The 25999-nt window shown below is 38.0% G+C and overlaps 1 protein-coding gene across 1 annotated transcript; it reads right to left on the minus strand.

Moving 5' to 3' along the window:
- Positions 1-452: 452 nt before the first annotated feature.
- On the minus strand, positions 453-24953 carry adgrg2a (adhesion G protein-coupled receptor G2a). Its single transcript, XM_047808379.1, has 16 exons — positions 24876-24953; positions 18528-18630; positions 14831-15447; positions 5213-5469; positions 4930-5086; positions 4575-4727; positions 4362-4481; positions 4237-4276; positions 3474-3577; positions 3145-3269; positions 2776-3047; positions 2596-2695; positions 2235-2518; positions 2041-2142; positions 1759-1902; positions 453-1213 (listed from the first exon to the last, which is right to left on the minus strand). Exons 1-16 carry the CDS (start codon positions 24951-24953, stop codon positions 1143-1145), a joined length of 2727 nt encoding a protein of 908 aa, XP_047664335.1. The 3' UTR covers positions 453-1142.
- Between the last annotated feature and the right edge of the window lie 1046 nt (positions 24954-25999).

Raw genomic sequence — 25999 nt, forward strand, 5'->3', positions numbered from 1 at the left:
TAATAAATAATATTTTAAAAGAAAAAGGAAAGAAAGAAAATTAAAAAAAAAAAAGAAATCCTGATAAACACACAGAGAATTCATTTTTACAGCAAAATTAATTTGACAAGAAATTCAGGACCAGATCTTAGAAATTCTATGCATGTTGTTAATTAAATGATATTAAACATGAGTAATTATGGTATATTTAAAGTGAGATGTGTTTGAGTGCAGAGGAAACGTGAGCAGTCCATCATCATCATCATCATCATCATCATCATCATCATCATCATCTCGGTCAGGGTCACAGGGGAGTCTATCCCGGGAACGCCGGCCGTGATGCAGGACCACACCCAGGACGATCCTTTTTTTTTTCTTTCTACCGTTAATAAATATCAATGAAACTAATTTATGATCATCTGATCGAATATACAAACTTTCTCAAGTTTATTGCTTTCTGTCTTTTTTTTTTAGGTTCCATAAATAACAATCTTCAGAGGGTTAAGACACTAAACACACGACAGCTTTAAATCTTTTACTCCTGTTATTGTATAGCGCTTTGTTTAAAGCATTCGAGAAGACATGAACTATTTCAGTCTGTGAGACGTTTCTAAACGTTTCATGACTTTTTATAGGTGTATAATACTGCTTTTTGTAAGACTTTCGGCTTTCAGCTTTCTTCATAAACTGAGGCGGTTTGTTTCGTATTGTTAATTTTCATCTTTTGTAAGAGAACATTTTTTTTTACTGTCTGTTTGATATTGAAACAGAGCTGTTCATAATGAACACTCTTCGAGTCTTGGTCCAAAATCGATGTGTACTGAAGTTCGTTGGAATATTATTTGCTTGGTTGTAGATGCATCTCTGTCCTCATTATATAATATCGTGTATATGTGGTGTGGTGAACGATGGAAGATCTCAGGTACTCTCAGGGACTGTTCGTCTGTTGCACATTTGTTCCATCCTTCATGAAGCGTTTCATCCTGCTGAAGATCTAGAAGATCTCCTGGGAAAACGGAACGAGATCGAAACGCATCCTAGAAGTCATCCGTGAGTCGAAGATTTGAGCCACTGTAGTGCAAAACTGTTCACTATGTCCACGGTTTTTGTCCTTAAACCATGACACGTCTCGCACCCGTCCGTGTAGAGAGCTCTGGTTCTAGCTAGGTTCGGCGGCGAACGAGTTGGTTGGACTCCTCTGTGGACCCGAACACGTTGTCATCCACCGGTGAGTCTATAATGTGGAAATAAACAAGGTGTCATTTCAAAAACATGCATCAACCAAATCTGAACAAAATGTCAGAAATAAAACATGCTGTGTCACGCTGCTGTAGGAACGCAATCGACACGAGTGTCGGCGGTACTATAGAGCAGAGGTCCCTACAACCCTGTTCTCACAGTTCTTACAGCAGCTACAGTATAAACGCACGTTCCTTCATATTTTTCTTTCTCTCTTGAGCTCAGTCAGATAAAAATATGCAGCTCGTCGACGTTCTGAAGACGTCGGAAGAAATGACTCCTGGTGCTAAACTCTAGAGACTCCAGGGTTTTGAATGAGATGTAAATAAATATCTTGTTAAAGAAAACTTGACCTTTATTAATGTCAGGGGTTCTGACATACAGAACCCGAACAAGTTGTTACTATGGAAACAAGAAGGTATTAGAACCGAGCGCATTCATGTGTCAGAGCTGCTGCTATAAAAGGTGAACGGAATCAGGAATTCAGCGGCGCTGTGGTACGAGGTGCTTCTGTAGAAATTCGATGGAAGGAGAACTGACTGTTAAAGTTTGATGCTAAGCCCAAGCTGTCAACACTCATTGACGAGTTCCTCGAGGTACTGGAATGGTTATAAGAGGCCTGGGAAGTGTTGGCTGTGATGACTGAACTCTTCTTGGTGTGTTGGGTTGCTAAACGACTCCAATCTGCACACACAAGGAACAAATCATTAGAACATCACAGGATGCAAGTAAATATCGTCTCCTGGTGCACTGCACATTTCCACCCTGGTGCATTACTGGTGCTGGTTAGCAGTTTACACGTGTGAAAGTCTGGAACCGTACCTGAGTTTTCTGGTAGTCTGAACTTGCCACAGCAGAGGTAGATTCGCCACTGTCTCCGGACGTTCTCTTTTAAAGCGCAGTGAAACACGAAGATGAAAAAACCTTTGGAAATAAGAAAGAACAAACAGTGAGTCGTGTTTGATTCGATCTTCGATCCTCATTCAAATAGATGAAGATGTTCTGACAGCTCTCACCTTGGAAGGCGTTGAAGATGGTGAAGAGGTACATGAATGGTAAATTGACCACGCCCCAGGCAAAAAAAGCAAATCCCCACGTAAGGCCGAGTAAGACGGTGAGACCGGCGGTGCTGCGCAGATCCTGGAGCCATTTGCGGTTTTGGTTATTTTGGGGGTTTTGCCGTTTGATGCGTCTCAGCTGCACCATAACCACCACAAACATGATCATGTTGGTCAGGAAGATCACACAGAAGTAGACCACCACTGACACGTAGAAGGCTATATCGTTCTTCAGCCAGCAGCTGAAAAGAAAAACAAGGCTTTAAAAAATGTCATCAACTTCCATTATTTGATGGTGATTATTTTGCTCCAAACTTACAAATCATCTGTGCTTCCATCCGTATACTTTCCATACGCAATGAGGCCATAATTATTTTTATCCACCGCGATCACGATGATAACTATGATTAATGGTATCCCTGAAATGCACAGATAAACACAGCATTAGTAAAACATCCAAATGCAACTCCAACATCTGGGGAACTCTGTAGGAACTCACCCCATCCTGCCAGAGAGAACTTCAGCATGTAATGAGATACAAAGTTCTTGAAGACCTTGATGATACTCAGGTAAAGATGCAAGGCCTCCAGACCCATCCACGTGAAGGAGGCGAGCAGGAAGTAGTGCAGGAAGAAGCCGGTGGAGATGCACAGGCCAACAGCATTGGTGTAGAGTGCCAGCCATGAGTCTACCAGGAAGACCATGTTGAGAAGGAAAAGTGCAAAACACAGCTGGATGAGGATCTTGGATGGAATGTCTTTGCGGATTTTTCTGAGGAAATAAAAAGCATAGAGAAAAAAAATAAGCATGACTTCATTAATCGTTTCAGGTTTGAAGAAGATATGAAAGGATTTTTTTATTGACTCACTCAAAGGCCAGGTAGGTGAGGAGAGTGATGGCAAGGAAGATGGCAGAAAGTCCACATCCAATATATGTAATGAAGGTGAGGATGGTGTTCTGCAATTTGTCATTCGATCCACCTCTGGAGATGTCCTTTACAAAGAAAAAACAAAACAACTTCATCTAGATACCAAAGAGTTTTTGATTGTTAGCGTGTAACTGAAATAAAGCAGGAAGTGTTCTTATTTAGACCGAAATCTGTCTTTAAACCCTAAAGATCTGAAAAATCCACATTTCAGTTTTACTTCCAGATCTTTCGTATAGACTCGATGCCGAGTTGGATGTATTAATGCTCACCATTAGCACTGCGAAGCTGGTCAAGTGGTTGCAGCTACACTTTATCTCGTTATCTGTGCTGTTCAGGAGAAAACAGCCGCTACTGTTCCATCCTCCTGCTCCACCTACAGGACATCAAACGGATTATTAGACATACTCATAGCACAGCTCTCGCTCTTCTGACTGGTCTGATGGTGTTATAAAGTATAAAGAAAGTATATTTCACTTTCAGGTGAAAAGCTGTTCTACTGCCTGTAGGTCCCACAAGGAGACATGGTTTGGACCTTTGCTCTTACTGCTTGTACTCATTTGTGAAATTGAATGTTGTGTTTCTTTAAGGGGGGCACGGTGGCTTAGTGGTTAGCACGTTTGCCTCACACCTCAAGGGTCGGGGTTCGATTCCCGCCGTTCGATTCCCGCCGGTCCAAAGACATGCATGGTAGGTTGATTGGCATCTCTGGAAAATAGTGTGTGTGTGTGTGTGTGTGTGAGTGAATGAGAGTGTGTGTGCCCTGCGATGGGTTGGCACTCCGTCCAGGGTGTATCCTGCCTCGATGCCCGATGACGCCTGAGATAGGCACAGGCCCCATGACCCGAGAAGTTCGGATAAGTGGTAGGAAATGAGTGAGTGAGTGAGTGTTTCTTTAAGGTTGAACAATGGTTTTTAACAATGGACTATACACCATTTATGGTAAATACTGTATGTATCTTTCTCCTGTCAGTTAATGTGCTGCACCTTTACAAGCAATGGTACAGTTTAGTAAATGATGGTAAAGTGTCTCACCATTTTGGTTAAAGTCCCAGAAAACACAATTCAGATTTTCCTGTAGAAATGAGTAAGAAGAAGAAATCCGTCAGAAACCTGACAGTTAAGGTTGCGGTGCTGCAGATGAGCGAGAGAATACGGACCGTTATAGTGGTCGTGTTCTGCAGAGAGAACACCACGTTGTCTTTCAGGTCTCTGATGGACAGGTTGGCGACGCTGGTCCCCAGAATGAGGCTGCCCAGTTGCTGGTTATTGAGTTGGCTCTGCAATAATTCACACGTATCATATGATAAAGAAGACCTATTTATTGTCTCGTTTATATACATGGCTACGGTATGACACTACATGGTCCTTACCTGAAACAGTGAGCTCTTTTGGAAGAACGTGAACTGAAGCCGAGATGCCTGTTGCTTCTGCTCTGGGGACAGACCGCTGGTCAGAGAGGAGGGAAGTGTGATGGAACCCTGAGCAGATGGACTTCCAACAGACCTCCTGCTCCTGCTTTTCATCTGGAACAAAACACACAGCCACAATCATGACAGGATTAATGCTGGAACAGTCAGCGGTAAAGCCGAAGTTTCACACACAGAAAAGTCTTCAGGTCTTTGTTCTTTTTATCAACAGGGAAGAGAAATTAATATAGGCTGGTAAGGACATTTTATATTTTATGATAACTCTTGCCTTTTATATATTCAAACTAACTTTCATTACCAGTATGTCTGTTGGACTGTTGATGGAAAACGACATTCCTGCAAAGTTATTTCCATCGATCTTCGTCACCGCCAGTGCAACTGATGACAACGCGATTGTTACCGAATTGTCCGGAATGACCATTTTCAACGCCAGCTGATCCACAGCCTTGATCAAGCTGAAAAGAAAGAATCCATAAATAATGCCACCTACCCAAATTCTTATACAGTATACATCTTCACTTAGTCATTGCTCTCATTGCTCTCTAGCTCCTTTTTATGTCAGGGTTTGTGGTGTGTCTTACCGGTTGGATGAGGAGGCCAAAGAGCCTGCAGAAGCATTGAGGAGATTGTTAACAACAGACAGAGCAGCCTGACACACATTAAGGCTGATGTTTGGCGCCGAGAGAATATCCTCCAGTTTCCTGACCACATTGTCCACTTGAGAGGAGTTCAGTGTGGATGTATCCTGAGACTGGTTCAGAAGCTGATTTACCAAACCCAGAGAACTTGTGGTCACTGTAACATGAGGTAAGAAAGTGACATGCTGGAAATAATTCACCTGTATATCATGTGTACTCAGCGAACTGCTATCATTTTAACAACCTAACCAAACTTCTATCCATTGGTTCTTTAGTTTCTCATGATTATTTGGTTCAATGGTTCAATCTAGTTGAAAACATGTTTAATTTTGTTTAGATTTTACAAAGAACAATTATTTGTAAAAATATTTTCAGCTTGTTACTTTCAGGTCTGATTGAACTCACATATGAGCCATATAAAAATGATGTCTCTAATATAAATGTCATAAAACATTATGATTACATTGTTGTTACCCAAGCTAGCCAAAAAAGTGGATGATTGGCCCTTTGTGTCCATTAGATATCTTTTATTCATTCATTCATTCATTCATTTTCTACCTCTTATCCGAACTTCTCGGGTCACGGGGAGCCTGTGCCTATCTCAGGCGGCATCGGGCATCGAGGCAGGATACTCCCTGGACGGGGTGCCAACCCATCGCAGGGCACACACACACTCATTCACTTACACACTCACACACTATGGACAATTTTTCCAGTGATGCCAATCAACCTACCATGCATGTCTTTGGACCTGGGGAGGAAACCGGAGTACCCGGAGGAAACCCCTGAGGCACGGGGAGAACATGCAAACTCCACACACACACACACACACACACCCTGGAGGTGTGAGGCAAACGTGCTAACCACTAAGCCACCGTGCCCCCCTAGATATCTTTTACGTATAAGTAATTACTGTAGTATTATCTTAGGATTATCATTAGACAATTAGTGTTATCGTCTAAACTTCATTAACTAAAGGTAGAAAAGACCCTCGTTGTTAAATATCTATTCTCTAAAATGTGTGGAACATATAGTATTTATATATTATCTTTTATTTAAATCTGCACCTTTGAATCAAACAGTCTGAAGCAAGTCAATGGACTAACCTGTTCCGTTGGTGGTGGTAATGGTGTTGGTGGTAATGATGGTGGTGATGGTGGTGGTATTCGTCCCTGCCTGTGCAGTGATGTTTTGTGGTCCTGCTGTTGTAATAGTAGTTGAAACTATGCTGCTAGTGTTAGGTGTTAATGTTGTACTGAGATTCTTATCTGGAGCGGAGGTTATGCTGGTGGATGTGGTGTGATTGCCAGGGCTGTCTGTGCTATTTGGAGAACTTGATGTCGAACTATTGTTTGTACTATAACTTACTAGGGTAGTATTAGTTGTAACCTGTGTAACGTTAAATGGACTTGATGTGGTGTTTTGATCTAAATAACTTGTAGTGAAGTTGCTGGCTAGATAAGCCGTGGTGTTCGGCTCTGTGGTCGAGTTCTCTGTGGTGAAATTCTGCGGAGTTGTAAAATTTGTTGTGCTCAGCTCTGTTGTATTTGGTAGGAAGGTTGTGTTAAATGACACTGATGTCTCAGAAAATATGGTGGTGTTTGTAGATATGAAGGTGGTGTTTGGTTGTGTTGTATTATTGGGTGACAATGTTGTTGTGTCTGTAACATTGAGAGAGGTTGATGTTCCGTTAGGTCGTGTGATTGTTGAGGAATTTGTGGTTGTGCTGTCTGTTGTTGTGACTGTGACACCCAGTGTGTGGTTTGATTCTGTCAGGTTATAGGATGAGGATGTTGTATCTGTTAGAGTGACGGTGGTATATTCTGTAATGTTTGTGTATGAGACTGATGCGTTGTTAGGTTGTGTGATGGCCGAGAGATCGGTAGATGTGATCAGTGTTGTGCTGATTGGGAAAAGTGTAGTGCTGACCAGTGTGGTGTCGTTGGGATGTGTGACATTCCCTGTTGGTGCGTTTGTAACACCTTGAGTTGCGTTTGATTCCGTACTGTTTGTAGTGTCTGGAGTAGTGTTTGGATTTGTGCTGTCATTGGATGAAGTCGGTATTGTAGATGGAGTGACTGTAGTGGTGTTTGTATCTGCACTGATATTGACTGTAGCTGATGTAGTGTTTGTAGGATCTAAAGTAACATTTACATTTTTGTTCTCATCGACTGATGCTAACGTGCTGTTTGTAGTGTCTGGAGTAGTGTTTGGATTTGTACTGTCATTGGATGAAGTCGGTATTGTAGATGGAGTGACTGTAGTGGTGTTTGTATCTGCACTGATATTGACTGTAGCTGATGTAGTGTTTGTAGGGTCTAAAGTAACATTTACATTTTTGTTCTCATCGACTGATGCTAACGTGCTGTTTGTAGTGTCTGGAGTAGTGTTTGGATTTGTGCTGTCATTGGATGAAGTTGGTATTGTAGATGGAGTGACTGTAGTGGTGTTTGTATCTGCACTGATATTTACTGTAGCTGATGTAGTGTTTGTAGGGTCTAAAGTAACATTTACATTTTTGTTCTCATCGACTGATGCTAACGTGCTGTTTGTAGTGTCTGGAGTAGTGTTTGGATTTGTACTGTCATTGGATGAAGTCGGTATTGTAGATGGAGTGACTGTAGTGGTGTTTGTATCTGCACTGATATTGACTGTAGCTGATGTAGTGTTTGTAGGGTCTAAAGTAACATTTAAATTTTTGTTCTCATCGACTGATGCTAACGTACTGTTTGTAGTGTCTGGAGTAGTGTTTGGATTTGTGCTGTCATTGGATGAAGTCGGTATTGTAGATGGAGTGACTGTAGTGGTGTTTGTATCTGCACTGATATTTACTGTAGCTGATGTAGTGTTTGTAGGGTCTAAAGTAACATTTACATTTTTGTTCTCATCGACTGATGCTAACGTACTGTTTGTAGTGTCTGGAGTAGTGTTTGGATTTGTGCTGTCATTGGATGAAGTCGGTATTGTAGATGGAGTGACTGTAGTGGTGTTTGTATCTGCACTGATATTTACTGTAGCTGATGTAGTGTTTGTAGGGTTTAAAGTAACATTTACATTTTTGTTCTCATCGACTGATGCTAACGTGCTGTTTGTAGTGTCTAAAGTAACATTTAAATTTATCTGGTTATTTGTGGTAGTAGAAATAGGACTTGTCTGTTTTTTTGTGGTAGTAGAAATAGGACTTGTCTGGTTATTTGTGGTAGTAGAAATAGGACTTGTCTGGTTATCTGTGGTAGTAGAAATAGGACTTGTCTGGTTATGTGTGGTAGTAGAAATAGGACTTGTCTGGTTATGTGTGGTAGTAGAAATATGACTTGTCTGGTAATCTGTGGTAGTAGAAATCAGACTTGTCTGGTAATCTGTGGTAGTAAAAATAGGACTTGTCTGGTTATCTGTGGTAGAAGAAATAGGACTTGTCTGGTTATTTGTGGTAGTAGAAATAGGACTTGTCTGGTTATTTGTGGTAGTAGAAATAGGACTTGTCTGGTTATTTGTGGTAGTAGAAATAGGACTTGTCTGGTTATTTGTGGTAGTAGAAATAGTATTTGTCTGGTTATTTGTGGTAGTAGAAATAGGACTTGTCTGGTTATTTGTGGTCATAGATATAGGACTTGTCTGGTTATTTGTGGTAGTAGAAATTTGATTTGTCTGGTTATTTGTGGTAGTAAAAATAAGACTTGTCTGGTTATCTGTGGTAGTAGAAATAGGACTTGTCTGGTTATTTGTGGTAGTAGAAATTTGATTTGTCTGGTTATTGGTGTTAGCAAGATTAGGAGTCATGAGGGTATTTCTGGTAGTATAAATTGCAGGTCTCTTGTTATCTGTGGTAGTAGAAATTGGACTTGTCAGGTTATTCGTGGTAGTAAAAATTTTATTTGTCTGGTTATTTGTGGTAGAAGAAATAGGACTTGTCTGGTTATTTGTGGTAGTAGAAATAGGACTTGTCTGGTTATCTGTGGTAGTAGAAATAGGACTTGTCTGCTTATCTGTGGTAGTAGAAATAGGACTTGTCTGATTATTTGTGGTAGTAGAAATAGGACTTGTCTGGTTATTTGTGGTAGTAGAAATTTGACTTGTCTGGTTATTTGTGGTAGTAGAAATAGGACTTGTCTGGTTATTTGTGGTAGTAGAAATTTGACTTGTCTGGTTATTTGTGGTAGTAGAAATAGCATTTGTCTGGTTATTTGTGGTAGTAGAAATAGGACTTGTCTGGTTATTTGTGGTAGCAGAAATAGGACTTGTCTGGTTATTTGTGGTAGTAGAAATTTGACTTGTCTGGTTATTTGTGGTAGTAGAAATAGGACTTGTCTGGTTATTTGTGGTAGTAGAAATAGGACTTGTCTGGTTATCTGTAGTAGTAGAAATTTGACTTGTCTGGTTATTTGTGGTAGTAGAAATAGGACTTGTCTGGTTATCTGTGGTAGTAGAAATAGGACTTGTCTGGTTTTCTGTGGTAGTAGAAATAGGACTTGTCTGGTTATTTGTGGTAGTAGAAATAGGACTTGTCTGGTTATTTGTGGTAGTTAAAATAGGACTTGTCTGGTTATTTGTGGTAGTAGAAATTTGACTTGTCTGGTTATTTGTGGTAGTAGAAATAGGACTTGTCTGGTTATCTGTGGTAGTAGAAATAGGACTTCTCTGGTTATCTGTGGTAGTAGAAATAGGACTTGTCTGGTTATTTGTGGTAGTAGAAATAGGACTTGTCTGGTTATTTGTGGTAGTTGAAATTTGACTTGTCTGGTTATTTGTGGTAGTAGAAATAGGACTTGTCTGGTTATCTGTGGTAGTAGAAATAGGACTTGTCTGGTTATTTGTGGTAGTAGAAATTTGACTTGTCTGGTTATTTGTGGTAGTAGAAATGGTACTTGTCTGGTTATTTGTGGTAGTAGAAATAGGACTTGTCTGGTTATTTGTGGTAGTAGAAATAGGACTTGTCTGGTTATTTGTGGTAGTAGAAATAGGACTTGTCTGGTTATCTGTAGTAGTAGAAATAGGACTTGTCTGGTTATTTGTGGTAGTAGAAATAGGACTTGTCTGGTTATTTGTGGTAGTAGAAATGGTACTTGTCTGGTTATTTGTGGTAGTAGAAATTTGACTTGTCTGGTTATTTGTGGTAGTAGAAATTTGACTTGTCTGGTTATTTGTGGTAGTAGAAATTTGACTTGTCTGGTTATTTGTGGTAGTTGAAATAGGACTTGTCTGGTTATCTGTGGTAGTAGAAATAGGACTTGTCTGGTTATCTGTGGTAGTAGAAATAGGACTTGTCTGGTTATTTGTGGTAGTAGAAATAGGACTTGTCTGGTTATTTGTGGTAGTAGAAATTTGACTTGTCTGGTTATTTGTGGTAGTAGAAATGGTACTTGTCTGGTTATTTGTGGTAGTAGAAATAGGACTTGTCTGGTTATTTGTGGTAGTAGAAATAGGACTTGTCTGGTTATTTGTGGTAGTAGAAATAGGACTTGTCTGGTTATTTGTGGTAGTAGAAATAGGACTTGTCTGGTTATTTGTGGTAGTAGAAATAGGACTTGTCTGGTTATTTGTGGTAGTAGAAATAGGACTTGTCTGGTTATTTGTGGTAGTAGAAATAGGACTTGTCTGGTTATTTGTGGTAGTAGAAATTTGACTTGTCTGGTTATTTGTGGTAGTAGAAATAGTATTTGTCTGGTTATTTGTGGTAGTAGAAATAGGACTTGTCTGGTTATTTGTGGTAGTAGAAATTTGACTTGTCTGGTTATTTGTGGTAGTAGAAATAGGACTTGTCTGGTTATTTGTGGCAGTAGAAATAGAACTTGTCTGGTTATCTGTAGTAGTAGAAATTTGACTTGTCTGGTTATCTGTGGTAGTAGAAATAGGACTTGTCTGGTTATCTGTGGTAGTAGAAATAGGACTTGTCTGGTTATTTGTGGTAGTAGAAATAGGACTTCTCTGGTTATTTGTGGTAGTTGAAATAGGACTTGTCTGGTTATTTGTGGTAGTAGAAATTTGACTTGTCTGGTTATTTGTGGTAGTAGAAATAGGACTTGTCTGGTTATCTGTGGTAGTAGAAAAAGGACTTCTCTGGTTATCTGTGGTAGTAGAAATAGGACTTGTCTGGTTATTTGTGGTAGTAGAAATAGGACTTGTCTGGTTATTTGTGGTAGTAGAAATTTGACTTGTCTGGTTATTTGTGGTAGTAGAAATGGTACTTGTCTGGTTATCTCTGGTAGTAGACATAGGACTTGTCTGGTTATTTGTAGTAGTAGAAATAGGACTTGTCTGGTTATCTGTGGTAGTAGAAATAGGACTTGTCTGGATATTTGTGGTAGTAGAAATAGGACTTGTCTGGATATTTGTGGTAGTAGAAATGGTACTTGTCTGGTTATTTGTGGTAGTAGAAATAGGACTTGTCTGGATATTTGTGGTAGTAGAAATAGGACTTGTCTGGTTATTTGTGGTAGTAGAAATAGGACTTGTCTGGTTATCTGTGGTAGTAGAAATAGGACTTGTCTGGTTATTTGTGGTAGTAGAAATAGGACTTGTCTGGATATTTGTGGTAGTAGAAATAGGACTTGTCTGGTTATTTGTAGTAGTAGAAATAGGACTTGTCTGGTTATTTGTGGTAGTAGAAATATGACTTGTCTGGTTATTTGTAGTAGTAGAAATAGGACTTGTCTGGATATTTGTGGTAGTAGAAATAGGACTTGTCTGGTTATCTGTGGTAATAGAAATAGGACTTGTCTGGTTATTTGTGGTAGTAGAAATAGGACTTGTCTGGTTATCTGTGGTAATAGAAATAGGACTTGTCTGGTTATCTGTGGTAATAGAAATGGGACTTGTCTGGTTATCTGTGGTAGTAAAAATAGGACTTGTCTGGTTATCTGTGGTAGTAGAAATTTGATTTGTCTGGTTATCTGTGGTAGTAGAAATTTGATTTGTTTGGTTATTTGTAGTAGTAGAAATAGGACTTGTCTGGATATTTGTGGTAGTAGAAATAGGACTTGTCTGGTTATCTGTGGTAATAGAAATAGGACTTGTCTGGTTATCTGTGGTAGTAGAAATAGGACTTGTCTGGTTATCTGTGGTAGTAGAAATAGGACTTGTCTGGTTATCTGTAGTAGAAGAAATAGGACTTGTCTGTTTATTTGTAGTAATAGAAATAGGACTTGTCTGGTTATTTGTGGTAATAGAAATAGGACTTGTCTGGTTATTTGTGGTAGTAGAAATAGGACTTGTCTGGTTATCTGTGGTAATAGAAATAGGACTTGTCTGGTTATTTGTGGTAGTAGAAATAGGACTTGTCTGGTTATCTGTGGTAGTAGAAATAGGACTTGTTTGGTTATCTGTGGTAGTAGAAATTTGATTTGTCTGGTTATCTGTGGTAGTAGAAATAGGACTTGTCTGGTTATTTGTGGTAGTAGATATAGGACTTGTCTGGTTATCTGTGGTAGTAGACATAGGACTTGTCTGGTTATTTGTGGTGATAGAAATAGGACGTGTCTGGTTATCTGTGGTCGTATAAATAGGACTTGTCTGGTTATCTGTGGTAGTAGAAATAGGACTTGTCTGGTTATCTGTGGTAGTAGAAATAGGACTTGTCTGGTTATCTGTGGTAGTAGAAATTTGATTTGTCTGGTTATTTGTATTAGTAGAAATAGAACTTGTCTGGATATTTGTGGTAGTAGAAATAGGACTTGTCTGGTTATTTGTGGTAGTAGAAATAGGACTTGTCTGGTTATTTGTGGTAGTAGAAATAGGACTTGTCTGGTTATCTATGGTAATAGAAATAGGACTTGTCTGGATATTTGTGGTAGTAAAAATTAGATTTGTCTGGTTATCTGTAGTAGTTGCAACATCATTTGTTTGGTTATTTGTGGTAGTTGAAATATCATTTGTCTGGTTATTTGTGGTAGTTGAAATATCATTTGTCTGGTTATTTGTGGTAGTGGGAGTATCAGAGAGGGTACTTTGTGCAATGGTATCTGCAGTTGTAGAACTTGTAGCTGTAGAAGTGTTCTGAGCAGAAGTAGTATTTATAGAAGATGCAGTAGAAATAGTAGTCAAGTCGTTAACTGTGTTAATATAAGTATTAGTTTCAGTAGTAGCAGTGACTGTTGTAGTAAAATTAGTTGTCGTTGTGCTCTCTTGAGATGTGGTTGAAGATATCACGGTTGGTTCTGCATACGGAAAAACAAAAAAGATTATTGCATTTAATTTTTTTTAATCTGCACCCCATGAGTGCAAATGCAAACATTTAGGCTTTAGGATCCCATGTATTTATTAAAAGTCACTGATTCCAAGTAGCTGAAGAAGTTCAGATTTCAGAAAGACACTGTTACCAAGTGCTGACACTGAAAACACCCTCCATACAGGTTATATAAACAACCATATATAGCTATAATACCTTCTATAATCTGAATTGTTACTATAGACTTTATTCCTTATTGATTTGCAGTTATATTGCCGAGAAATGAAAATTAGCTTCAGACCTATCAGAATCCAGAAATAAACAAAGCTACAATATGTTATAAGCTAATGCATTTATTTATTTTTCCTGTGGACGCGAGTAAACCTTCTGCTCCCTGCATTCATGTTATACTAAATATGCACAAAACTAAATATAATATACTCTAAACATTTACTGGACACAATTTAGCAAGCCCACAGATGGACAGGTTAGCATTACTCACTACAAACATACTCATTAAAGTGAAATAGCACTTACCATTTGTGTCACCGCTGCGTTTTACCCGTACAAGGTGTGAAAGACTGAGTGTGCCTACAGAAAAGCCATGCAAACAGATAAGAACCACATCCATTTTTGGAAAATGGATGAAAAGCACTAGAGTGGATGAATATGATACATCGCAGGACTACACAAATATACAACACATTCATGCAATACACACTTTAACTGTATGTTCAGCTACTGTACATAAAATGCAAAATGAGGTAGCATGAAATAAGGAAACGGTACGAAAGAAAATGTTAGACATGCATTCAGAGAGACAGAAAGCAGGAGCGACTGATCTAGAGACTAAAAACACACACCTTCATCTGTACTTTTACTTTTGTGTCCTGTATATTCATTTATATCTGTCCATTATGTGTCTGATGAATAAGATGGTAATCAGATTGCTGTACCATGACTAATATACACTTTCTGTTAAAAAACATCTTAAACAGACCTACTTCTTCATGAAATATTTAAACTAGCACTTTTTTCTCTGTTTGTTGTATTTGTGTATTAAAAAACTACATAAAACAACAACATTGAACAGTTTTTTAGTCTCATGGTATCTTAAGTCTGTAAACCTAGTGAACCAGAGTGAATGTATTCAATGATAGATGCTCTGGATAAGGGAGTCTGTCACATGCTGTAAATGTAAATGTAATGCAAATATCTGATATTCTGTCGTCTTGTGTATGTGTATACACGGTCTAATGAGTCAATTTAGATATTGCAAATCCATTACACAAACTTCCCTGCACTGGAGATGGTTTTGTATAACGTGCCCATTCTGAGCATAACACTACTAGGATAATTTGTTAGTTTTTTTTAGCTTTGGGCTGCTTTCATATCACCGCGTGCCAGTCGTGGTTACTGTGCTCACCGCAGTAAAGGGCATTGTCCTGGACCCTGGCCTGGGCTCGACTGATACTCCACATGCTCGAATCCCAGCCCACAATTGTGCCATCCTCACAGTTTGCATGCTCCCTCACGTCCCCCCACATCCTGAACATGTAGAGCTCCATGGTGGCCATGCTGGTTTCTGGGAATATGTCCCACGGCTGACATCCCAGCTGTAGCTTGCCGTTGAGTTGCATGGCGTGAGAAAACACTGTACGTTCGTACGTCTTCTGACTGCTGCTGATGTTCAAAATTAAGCTGTTACGCAATGAGTCAATGCGCAGACACAACCGGTGCCAACGTTCCAGTGTCAGCTGCACAGGGAAGCGATGTTGCACACCCAGGATCCAGGCGTACATCACCTCGCTGTCACCATGCAGTGCCAGGTCATATTTCGGAGAGCGAGGCGTCCTGTAGCTAAACGCCATCCAGTTTTCCGCAGTCAGTAAACGCATGTCCATGCACACTGTGATCTGGGAGAGCTTTGGCACGCTCAGCTTGTCCTGCAGAATCCACTGATCTCTACATCCCTGGAGTACAGCCTTGGAATTGCTCATGAAGTAGCTGTCAGCTGAGAAGAGACAATCAAAGAAAGAATGAATAAGAGACAAAAACAGAAGAATGACAGGTGTCTGTGGTATGGAAAGGAGATTCATGCTAAGCAGGTTATCATGACTGTAATCTCACACCGCAGTTTGTTATATGAAATTTGACCTTATTGTTTTGTTTCTACTTTTAGTGCTGTTATATTCTCTAGTATAAAATTATAGCTCTATTACATTTCCTGTTTCTTTTGAAACCTCGAAAACTCCAAAGAAAAAAATTCTTAAGAAAAGATGTATTTGTAAGATCTATGCATCCAACAGCCAAAATACTATATTATGAATAATATATCAAGAAATAATAATTAATATTATCATCACAGATGTTCCTCGGTACCATTTTACACACTGGCCATAAAGTAGACATATTATCAGAAGGACGTGTTGACAGCACGAGAGGATTTTCCAGTTTCTCTGGTCGGTTTCATCTCTATGGAATGTTCACACACTGTAAAAAAAAAAAATCCCTTCTAAATATAAAGGTAACTTCTTTCAGACAGATCATCGCTGTCGTGCTCATTAATATTCAGAGCTGAACTACGGTCAGGTTCGTTTGTAGTAAGAGCAGACTGTACTGACTGAATCACTGCTACTGCTAATCATAAACTACTGTAAAAAAATAACTGATACAGGTTTGTAGTTATAGTGTTTTGGTTTTAATCCTTTATTGCCAAATACACGTTTTAAAAAAGTACGAACTTGGTTTAGATGAGGAACAAATATCATGTTAGACACTCAGAGCTATGACAATAAAAGAAATATAACGTGTGTTATGTATGACTAGCTAATCTGATATTAGATAGCTACCTGACTAGCAGTACCAAGCTGTAGAACCAGTTAAAACCTTGTTTTGCTAAAATAATTAATGCTAATGTATGTTGCTTTTTTTTTTTAAAACATCATGAAAAATGACAGAAATTAGCTTTAAACAGTATAACCTACAGAACTGTTCTTATTTCTCTGAACTTCATGAACGATTCATTTTACAGAGTAAATTAAACTGGTTCTACAGCTTGGTACTGCTAGTCAGGTAGCTATCTAATATCAGAGTAGCTTGTCTGATACATAACACACGTTATATTTCTTTTATTGTCATAGCTCTGAGTGTCTAACATGAGATAAAAAATCCATGCGGTACAAACCACAGTGTCTAACATGAGATAAAAAATCCATGCGGTACAAACCACAGTCATGAAAGCTGAATGATTTGCCTCGTTCTTATGGTGTTGTATGTTTATTTCCGGAATCATCATTTCAGTACGACAAGTTTATTTTGTTGATTAATTAGCGCCTCTTTGCGTTCTTCACTAACCACATCACGTCACAATGGGTTTGAAATGTCAACAAGCCTAAAAATAGCTTTGATCTCAGGACTCGCCCTAAACTTGTCTGAAAAACACGAATCACTGAACTAATTGTTCTTCAGGAGCGGTGAGAGGTGCGGGACTTTAATTCCACCTAACCTAATTTAACCTACACCTTGTACGTCACTTCACGAGACCATGTTGCTGATGCGTTCACGTGCGGTGAATATATTCTTCATATAGTCTCTGACTAGAGATGCAGGCAGCAACATGGAAAAGATCAAAATCTACTGCAACAAAGGTCCATGGTTAGCGTGAAGGCATTATCAGATTAGATTAGATTAGATTCAACTTCATTGTCATTGTACAAGGTACATGTACATGTACAGAGGCGTGGTTATTGTCGCTAGGGTTCCCGGAGACTAGCGTCATTCTGCTGTGATGGAAAACTTCATTCCTGGCTGTCACGTAGGAATGGGAGAACAAATAAGTTACAATATGACTTAAGTTCTATCAGCAATGTGTGTGGTGTATCGGCTGAACATGCCGACTGACATAACATCCTCTGTTACACAACGTATTTACTGTAACCCCCAGGGCGTCCTCGACCGGCCTAGAGAATGGGATCGAACCTAGCACTTAACAATCCTTTAGCAGAACTAATCATATAAAACAACATTCTGTCCAATCAGAATTCAATAAACATTTGAAGAATCTTTTCATAGTTGATGTGAATCTAATAGCTACTCTTTAGTGTTTATATCATGGTTACAATCACTATCGCTATCACTGTATGCAGCACATCTTACTTCAGGAGATAAAGTCATTTGCCTGCATAGATAGTTGCTGCCCTCATCTAGATATATTAGTGTTTCATTAAAACAAACAACAAATCACATCCCTTTTTCTGGCCTTTGGTGCTGTTTATTCACAGGGCATTGATGTGGCTAATTCATTAGCTGTATCTATTATATTTAATATATAAATATTAATGGAGTTTTTCCTTGCCAATGCTGCCTGAGTCACCTCAGACTTGCTCATTGGGGATTAATACATACACATTGTGAACAATATATATCTAATAATAATCTTGAATTTTTTATTATATTAATTCTTTATATTATTCCTTCTGTTTACCTTCCGTTCTATGTTTATGTTCTGTAAAGCTGCTTTGAGACGATGTCTATTGTAAAAAGTGCTATACAAATAAACTTGAATTGAATTGAATTGAATAAATATTGTCCTATGCTTATAGAAAGTCTTAAAGAAATTATATCAAATTAAATAAATAAAAACATGTTGGTGAATTTCTACATTTTCAGTAAGAGATTTATTAAAAGAAAGATTTGAATCTAGACTATAATAATAATAATAATAATATGAATAATAATAATAATAATAATAATAATAATAATAATAGTAATAATAATAATAATAATAATAATAATAATAATAATAATAATAATAATAATATCTGCACATCCAATTTAAAGAGTAGTTTGTTAAATGAAAATGCAGCAGTTTAAATAATTTTGTAAAGAATTAAATCAGTGGTGAGAAATGAGAGAGGAATTATAAGCCTTTATTTGCGTCAGAACCCAAAGAACTGAATGTTTCCTCTATGTCGTGGATCTGTTTCTGATCATGTTAATAACATCTGAGTATCAGAGGGAAAGAATTCGCTTCCATTATTGCAATTAACATTCATTTAATAATGATTTAATGAGTCGCATTATATTTCTGACAGCATCCGTGTTCTGTGTTCTTCTGTGTACTTCTAAGTAAGTAGCCGCAGTGGCTCAGACTGCATTCCTCTCGATCGGTCCTCCGTCTGATCTCGCCAGCTTTCTGTGTGGGTTTTTAAGACATTTATGATGCACTGTCACTGTGTGATATGAGATGCAGGGCTCTCAAGTTTTAAAGACAGGCAAGTGTGACATCTCCAAACCCCCCCCCCCCCCCCCAGCAACCAAAAAAAAAACCCCAAAAAACAATAATGGGGGTGGTGTTGTGTTTGGTAAAGATCACTGACTGCAGTTTAACCAAATACAAAGTATTTGTTTAATTTCCATTTATTAATTTGTGTGTGTGTGTGTGTGTGTGTGTGTGTGTGTGTGTGTGTGTGAGTGAGAGAGAGAGAGAGAGAGAGAGAGAGAGAGAGAGAGAGAGAGAGAGAGAGAGAGAGAGAGAGAGATTATGACTGGTGGTGTTTATTGTGTTTATAAGTGTTTGTTACCTTTTTGGACCCCTTTATCATGTGTAATGTTGCTCCCATATAAAACAGTTCAGCACAAGCCCAGACATGTTTAGGGACATGATTGAGGACAATGTCCCGTCCAGAGACAAACTGTTTCGTGTTGAGCTTTTGTTCAAACCGACCATCGAAAACACCCTCTCTAATGAATGTTTTTCATTGGTTGTTGTGTTAAATCTTACCCAGATAGTGTTATTTTCTGATTGGTTTTTGTGTAGCCTCTTTTTTTTGATTGGCTGATAAGTGTCAGGCTCGACTAAGAGGTGCGGACCGATACATTTTGGGTGCTGCGGCTTATTAAATATACGATAAGTAGTCAAAAAGTTTTTCTGCGTGAGAAATACAGTGTGGCGGGAGAGCGTGAGAAAAGACCGACATGAGGGACTGTCACTCTCACTGCGGGACACTCGACAGCCCTGGTGATGTTTTGCTGAAGTTTAACACGCTGGCCTGGATCTGGTCTTGTGTTGTGTGTTATGTGACAAAAAAAAAAGCCTTAACTATCACTTAAAGCTTATGATTGAAAGGCATAGGAGGAGAATGTGGGTTTGACAGTAAGTAATGCAGCACAGGACGAAGGAGTGAGTAGATGAACACGGTAGCTGTTTAAAGTTAGCAGCTCACAGGATCGCCCATGATCGTCTTTTCATGTCCTCAGTTCATCTCCCACATTCTCACCTGTCCTAATTCAATGCTGCGTAAGGAGTGAGATTTCTACTCCAGTGCTCGTCTCAGTGCTCTGCTCTGAGTTCACGCTCGCTACACTTCACATCTCCAGTGCTGTTCAGCTGTAAAGGCTTGAGAGCTTTAAATGGACAGGCATCTTGTCAGAACCCTTGTCGCCATGGTAACAAATCCCATTGTGGTCCGTGTCTAAGGAATCTCAGTGTAGGAGTGATGACGTGGGCTGCACCTTCGGTTTCGGTCGTCTGGACCAGATTCCAGACTGATGTTTATGAGAAAAGGTTCAAACACAAACGTGAGGACGTGTTTTTGGAGATCTTTTAGAAAAATTTGCACTACAGGGTTCGTTTTATGTCTCACATAAACGCTGCGTGGGACAAAGCTACGTGTTCCGTAATGGCTGGATGAAAATGTCTATGACATGCAAGTTGAATATGATGATAAAGAGCATTGGGTTTATGAAGACATCAGCATTTTTCATCAGAAAATGTGTCCATCGTAGCTACAGAGTACGTGTGATTACCTTCATAAATTATCCTAATAACTTTAAATAGCGTGTTACTGCCTCAAAGATATTAAAGATTTTTCATCTTTACAAAGTTATAAATTTGACATTTGTACCTTGAGCAATGAGAGGAATCAGAATCCAAAGCCAGAGAAGATGAGCGGACGTCCTCTCTCGTCCGGGAAAAAGCTTTCCGTATTTAAGAGGCATCCTTCTGTAAGAGAGAAAAATACCAGTCATGACATTGGGTCAGTTTTTATTCGCTGTTTAATAATAAAGCAACGCTGCTGTTCTAGAGAATTAAGCAACACATTTTGACCAATCAGGAAACAGGACTCAGTGATGTCATCAGTGTTAATGCAGAGCAATGGTGTGTTTAATCTAAATCACATTAATACGTTTAAATAAGGAATTATATGTCTATAGAGATTAATGAAAATGACTGGATTGATAATGGATTTGCTTTTATTTATTTATTTATTTATTTATTTATTTATTTATTTATTTATTTATTTATTTGCTCATTTTTAGCACAGTAAACTTCCCTCATGAGGTCGTTGTTCTTGCTAATTACGAGCATTTTCATGACCTTGTTTACAAACTCAGTGTTTTTGTCTTTGAAACCCAGAAAAAATCCTGATCTGCCACATTTTGTCCCTGACGGTGGTGTAAAGTGTTTAAAGCTCTCTGCAGTGGGGCAACATCACAACACCCAAACAGCCAGAAGCGCTTCTCATCATTCTGGCTCAGATTCTATCCTTCTCCTGTTTCCTTTCCCTCCGCTCTTTCTCTCTCATGACGTCTCGATTACAAACGTTTCCTGAACAGGAGCCTGATCGTCAGGGTTGGTGAGCGATCGTCAGGGTTGGTGAGCGATCGTCAGGGTTGGTGAGCGATCGTCAGGGTTGGTGAGCGATCGTCAGGGTTGGTGAGCGTGCTGGTTTATTAACAGTTTTTATTTGTAAATAAATATTAAACATTCAATCTTTTCCCCAGAGACTTAAATGAATAAAGACATAACTGCGGCCCAGCAGAATAAAGATCAGCACAAACCACAAACATGTTTCTGTGTTTCTACTACTGACTATTCAAACATTTTTCTTTCTTTCTTTCTTTCTTTCTTTCTTTCTTTCTTTCTTTCTTTCTTTCTTTCTTTCTTTCTTTCTTTCTTTCTTTCTTTCTTTCTTTCTTTCTTTCTTTCTTTCTTTCTTTCTGTCTCTTCCTGTTTCCTCTGCTTGATTTTATTACTTCTGAATGAACTATGAACCAATTTTATACACATCTTTGACAGAGGGTCGATTTACCCCTCAAATCTAAATTGAATCCCTGTAACTAAGTACTTAATTAAATAAAGTAATAATATAATAATAAAGTCATGAACTTTAAAGTGTGAACAGTAGTCAACAGTAGTGAACAGCAGTGTGAACAGTAGTGAACAGTAGTGAACAGTAGTGTGAACAGCAGTGTGAACAGTAGTGTGAACAGTAGTGAACAGCAGTGTGAACAGTAATGAACAGTAGTGTGAACAGTAGTGAACAGCAGTGTGAACAGTAGTGAACAGCAGTGTGAACAGTAGTGAACAGCAGTGTGAACAGTAGTGTGAACAGTAGTGAACAGCAGTGTGAACAGTAATGAACAGTAGTGTGAACAGTAGTGAACAGTAGTGAACAGCAGTGTGAACAGTAGTGTGAACAGTAGTGTGAACAGTAGTGAACAGTAGTGTAAACAGTAGTGAGAACAGTAGTGTGAACAGTAGTGAACAGCAGTGTGAACAGTAGTGTGAACAGTAGTGTGAACAGTAGTGTGAACAGCAGTGTGAACAGCAGTGTGAACAGCAGTGTGAACAGTAGTGAACAGCAGTGTGAACAGTAGTGTGAACAGCAGTGTGAACAGTAGTGAACAGCAGTGTGAACAGCAGTGTGAACAGCAGTGTGAACAGTAGTGTGAACAGTAGTGAACAGCAGTGTGAACAGCAGTGTGAACAGTAGTGAACAGCAGTGTGAACAGTAGTGTGAACAGCGGTGTGAACAGTAGTGAACAGCAGTGTGAACACGCTGTGTTGTGAGGACGTTCAATCCGAATGCTCTAAAAGATGTAAACGTGCAATAGGAGGACGCGCTAAACTGGTGGAACTGGTATGTCTGGATTATTTAGATGATTTTCTTTAATTCTTTAATTGAAAGGCAGGATGAGAAAGAGTTCCAGTGTGAGCCGAGGATTAAACCGAGACAGCTGTGTGACATCCTCTTTTCTTTTTTTTTGTTTTGTTTTTTGTTTTTCTTTCTTTAATATAATTGTTTCACGACTCACACACAGGCTGCTCAACTTTATAGCAGAGATTGTGAGTCCTGTGTATGAAAAGTTTAAGTGGCTTAATAATAATAATAATAATAATAATAATAATAATAATAATAATAATAAGAAGAAGAAGAAGAAGAAGAAGAAGAAGAAGAAGAAGAAGAGTAACACCAACAAAGCAACAACAACAACAATAATAGTAACAACAACACCAACAAAGCAACAACAACAATAATAATAAGAATAATAATAATAAGAAGAATAATAACAACACCAACAAAGCAACAACAACAGCAACAACAACAATAATAATAATAGTAACAACACCACCAACAAAGCAACAACAACAACAACAACAACAATAATAAGAATAATAATAAGAATAATAATAATAACAACAACACCAACAAAGCAACAACAACAACAATAATAATAATAGTAACAACAACAACAAAGCAACAACAACAACAACAACAACAACAACAATAATAGTAACAACACCAACAAAGCAACAACAACAACAATAATAATAATAATAATAATAATAATAATAATATTGTTGTTGATTTTTTTTACAGTTATTCCTGTCTGTGAAAAGCATTACAGAATTGCTGTAGTTTAACTTGCATAAATTAATGACCAGAATTTTTCTGTGTCTGCAGAAATGTATTTTTCCTTCTATAGACCGATCAGTAACAGCAGTCCGTATACTACACAGCTTTATACTACACAGCTTTATACTACACAGCTTTACTGTATACTACACAGCTTTATACTACACAGCTTTATACTACACAGCTTTACTGTATACTACACAGCTTTATACTACACAGCTTTATACTACACAGCTTTACTGTATACTACACAGCTGATCCTGTCTGGATGGACATTACATCATGACACTTTCCCCTGAGTTCAGCTTTCGGTGATCCGAGATGTTGATCAGATTTTGTCAGATAAAGCTACTGTAAGCTTTTATAAACGTTCCCTGATGATGATGTGGTACAGTAGACCGTTTGTGTGTATGTGTATATATGTATTTTAAGTTAATTTTAAAGCCATAAACAGACGCACTAAGGAAACTTTGTTCCTGTATTTCTGAGTAAAGTAACGTGAACTTTACAGTATATTACTGAGGTATGAAGGCACACTGCCAGTGCTCAATACTTCTACTTTTATACAACCTTTTCCTTTTCGTACCTTTTTAACCTGAGACTCTGCTAAATATTCAGCCGTCACTCTGATGACAAGTGGGGGTGCTTCTGTCACAGGTAAACATGTCACATCTTCAATAAATATGCGTTACTTAGAAACATTTATATAGTGTTTCTTTATGAAGGATTAAAAAAATACACAAACAAACTATATTTAGTTGTTAAAGTGAAGCTACACTACCTGTATCACCATCACCTGGCGTTCACACATACATTTACTTCTCTTTATTTCTCTGTCTTTAAAGCTGTTCTCTAAAAACCAATTACAGTCCCATTCTGTGCTTTAATCAATTTAAACCAATGAAATCTTTATGTAGTAAAGGTACAAAAGAAGTAGTGAAGAGAAAAACAAAATATAGTCCATTTTTTCCCCATGACATCCTACACCATGGGTCACCTTTATTAGCTTTAGCTAAGTGTGTATTTGTTTATTTATTACCTAGAACGATGGATATTATGTTGTGTACCTTGAAATCTCTAACCACCAATTACTGTCCAATTATGTAGCTTAATTACGCTCTGTTCTCTTCGCTTAATACAACACATTTTAAAGGTATGAATTATAACATTGGTGGTACATACACACATATAGATAGATAGATAGATAGATAGATAGATAGATAGATAGATAGATAGATAGATAGATAGATAGATAGATAGATAGATGGATAGATAGTTAAATGGATAGATAGATAGATAGATAGATAGATAGATAGATAGATAGATAGATAGATAGATAGATAGATAGATAGATAGATAGATAGATAGATAAGCAACAGAGAAAGGTTACAGTCTGATTATATGTTTTGCAGGTAAACGCTACACACTAAAAAAGAGTCTCAGGTGTTTTGCTCCTTTATCCTAATGTCCTGAAGGCCACCTGGAATCATCTCCATCTTCTCCTGCTTATGATAATATATAATAAACAGTGGATCCTTATACACCTTTATAAAAAGAGATGGATACTAAACAGTTCCTTTCTTACTCAAGTCCTTGTTGTACCTTTAATACTGTACATCAAGTTCATCTAGAAATGTGGATACAGATAAATCTGTAAAAAGACTTTAACTTTTAATGAACTATTAGAATGAAAAGGGAGCTAAAGATGTGATCTTCGGTGACAAGTAAAGTTTGATACCTGTATTTCCCAGAAGACGTTAATGGAACCCGCTCCGCTCACCTGGTGCCGGCTCGGTGCGCCGACGGGCGCGCGCATCCTCCAGAGTGAGAAGAGACCCAATAGACTTCACCTCGCATGTACATGTGCTCCAGTCTCTTGGGACAACAAACCAGCTCGCTGTGGAGCGACAGTGAGGCGCGTTTCCGTCTGGTGCTCTTGACGCCTCGCGTAAGAAAATGTGCAATAAAACGCGACGTGTAAACAGTGACGACTTCTGAACAACTGACTCACAGCCGCATGAGAAGCAACAGTAGTTTAAACCTGTTCTCATTGTGCCAGAGGTGTGTCAGCCAGATGAGACCGGGACACACCTCATGGGCTGAGGAGGAGTCTGTAGACCTGGGAATGTCATACAGGACCGTGTCACTGAGCGCGTGCGGACAACAACAACAACAACAACAACAAATACGTATGTAGTTTTATACGTGTGTGTGTGTGAAGAGAGAGAGAGAGAGAGAGAGAGAGAATGAGAGAGCAACAACAACAATGTATTTATTTATATATATATATATATATATATATATATATATATATATATATATATATATGAGAGAATGAGAGAAAAAAATACATTATATCTATATTTTTATATCATTATACATTATATATACAAAAATACATTATATCTTTATCATTATATATATATATATATATATATATATATATATATATATATATATATATATATATATATAATACATAATATCTATCTATCTATCTATCTATCTATCTATCTATCTATCTATCTATCTATCTCTGTTCTTTTATATATATATATATATATATATATATATATATATATATATATATATATATATATATATATATATATATATGAGAGAGAATGAGAGAAAAACAACAAAAACAACAATAATATTAATAATACTACTACTACTAATAAAAATTGTCAAACCAGTTTATTTTTCTTTGCATTTATTTTTAAACTACTTTTTTATATCATTATTTTTCCTCAGTATTCATTTACTGCAGCTTTATCTTTAGTCTTACCTACAGCCCAGAGACCTGTTGTGCTAATCATCACTATGGTGAAGAGAGATTTTGGTGTTACTGGGGTAGATTTA

This window comes from Tachysurus fulvidraco, chromosome 25 (assembly GCF_022655615.1).
Source record: "Tachysurus fulvidraco isolate hzauxx_2018 chromosome 25, HZAU_PFXX_2.0, whole genome shotgun sequence".
Taxonomy (NCBI): Eukaryota; Metazoa; Chordata; class Actinopteri; order Siluriformes; family Bagridae; genus Tachysurus; species Tachysurus fulvidraco.

What these genes read in the sequence shown, in the direction of transcription:
- adgrg2a (XM_047808379.1), bottom strand. Translation starts at nt 24,953, where the DNA reads ATGCGCGCGCCCGTCGGCGCACCGAGCCGGCACCAGGTGAGCGGAGCG. An exon ending in GAACACAGAACACGGATGCT is followed by an intron (nt 15,448 to 18,527) that starts GTCAGAAATATA and finishes GTCTCTTCTCAG; the next exon opens with CTGACAGCTACTTCATGAGC. An exon ending in CAGACTACCAGAAAACTCAG is followed by an intron (nt 1,903 to 2,040) that starts GTACGGTTCCAG and finishes TTGTGTGTGCAG; the next exon opens with ATTGGAGTCGTTTAGCAACC.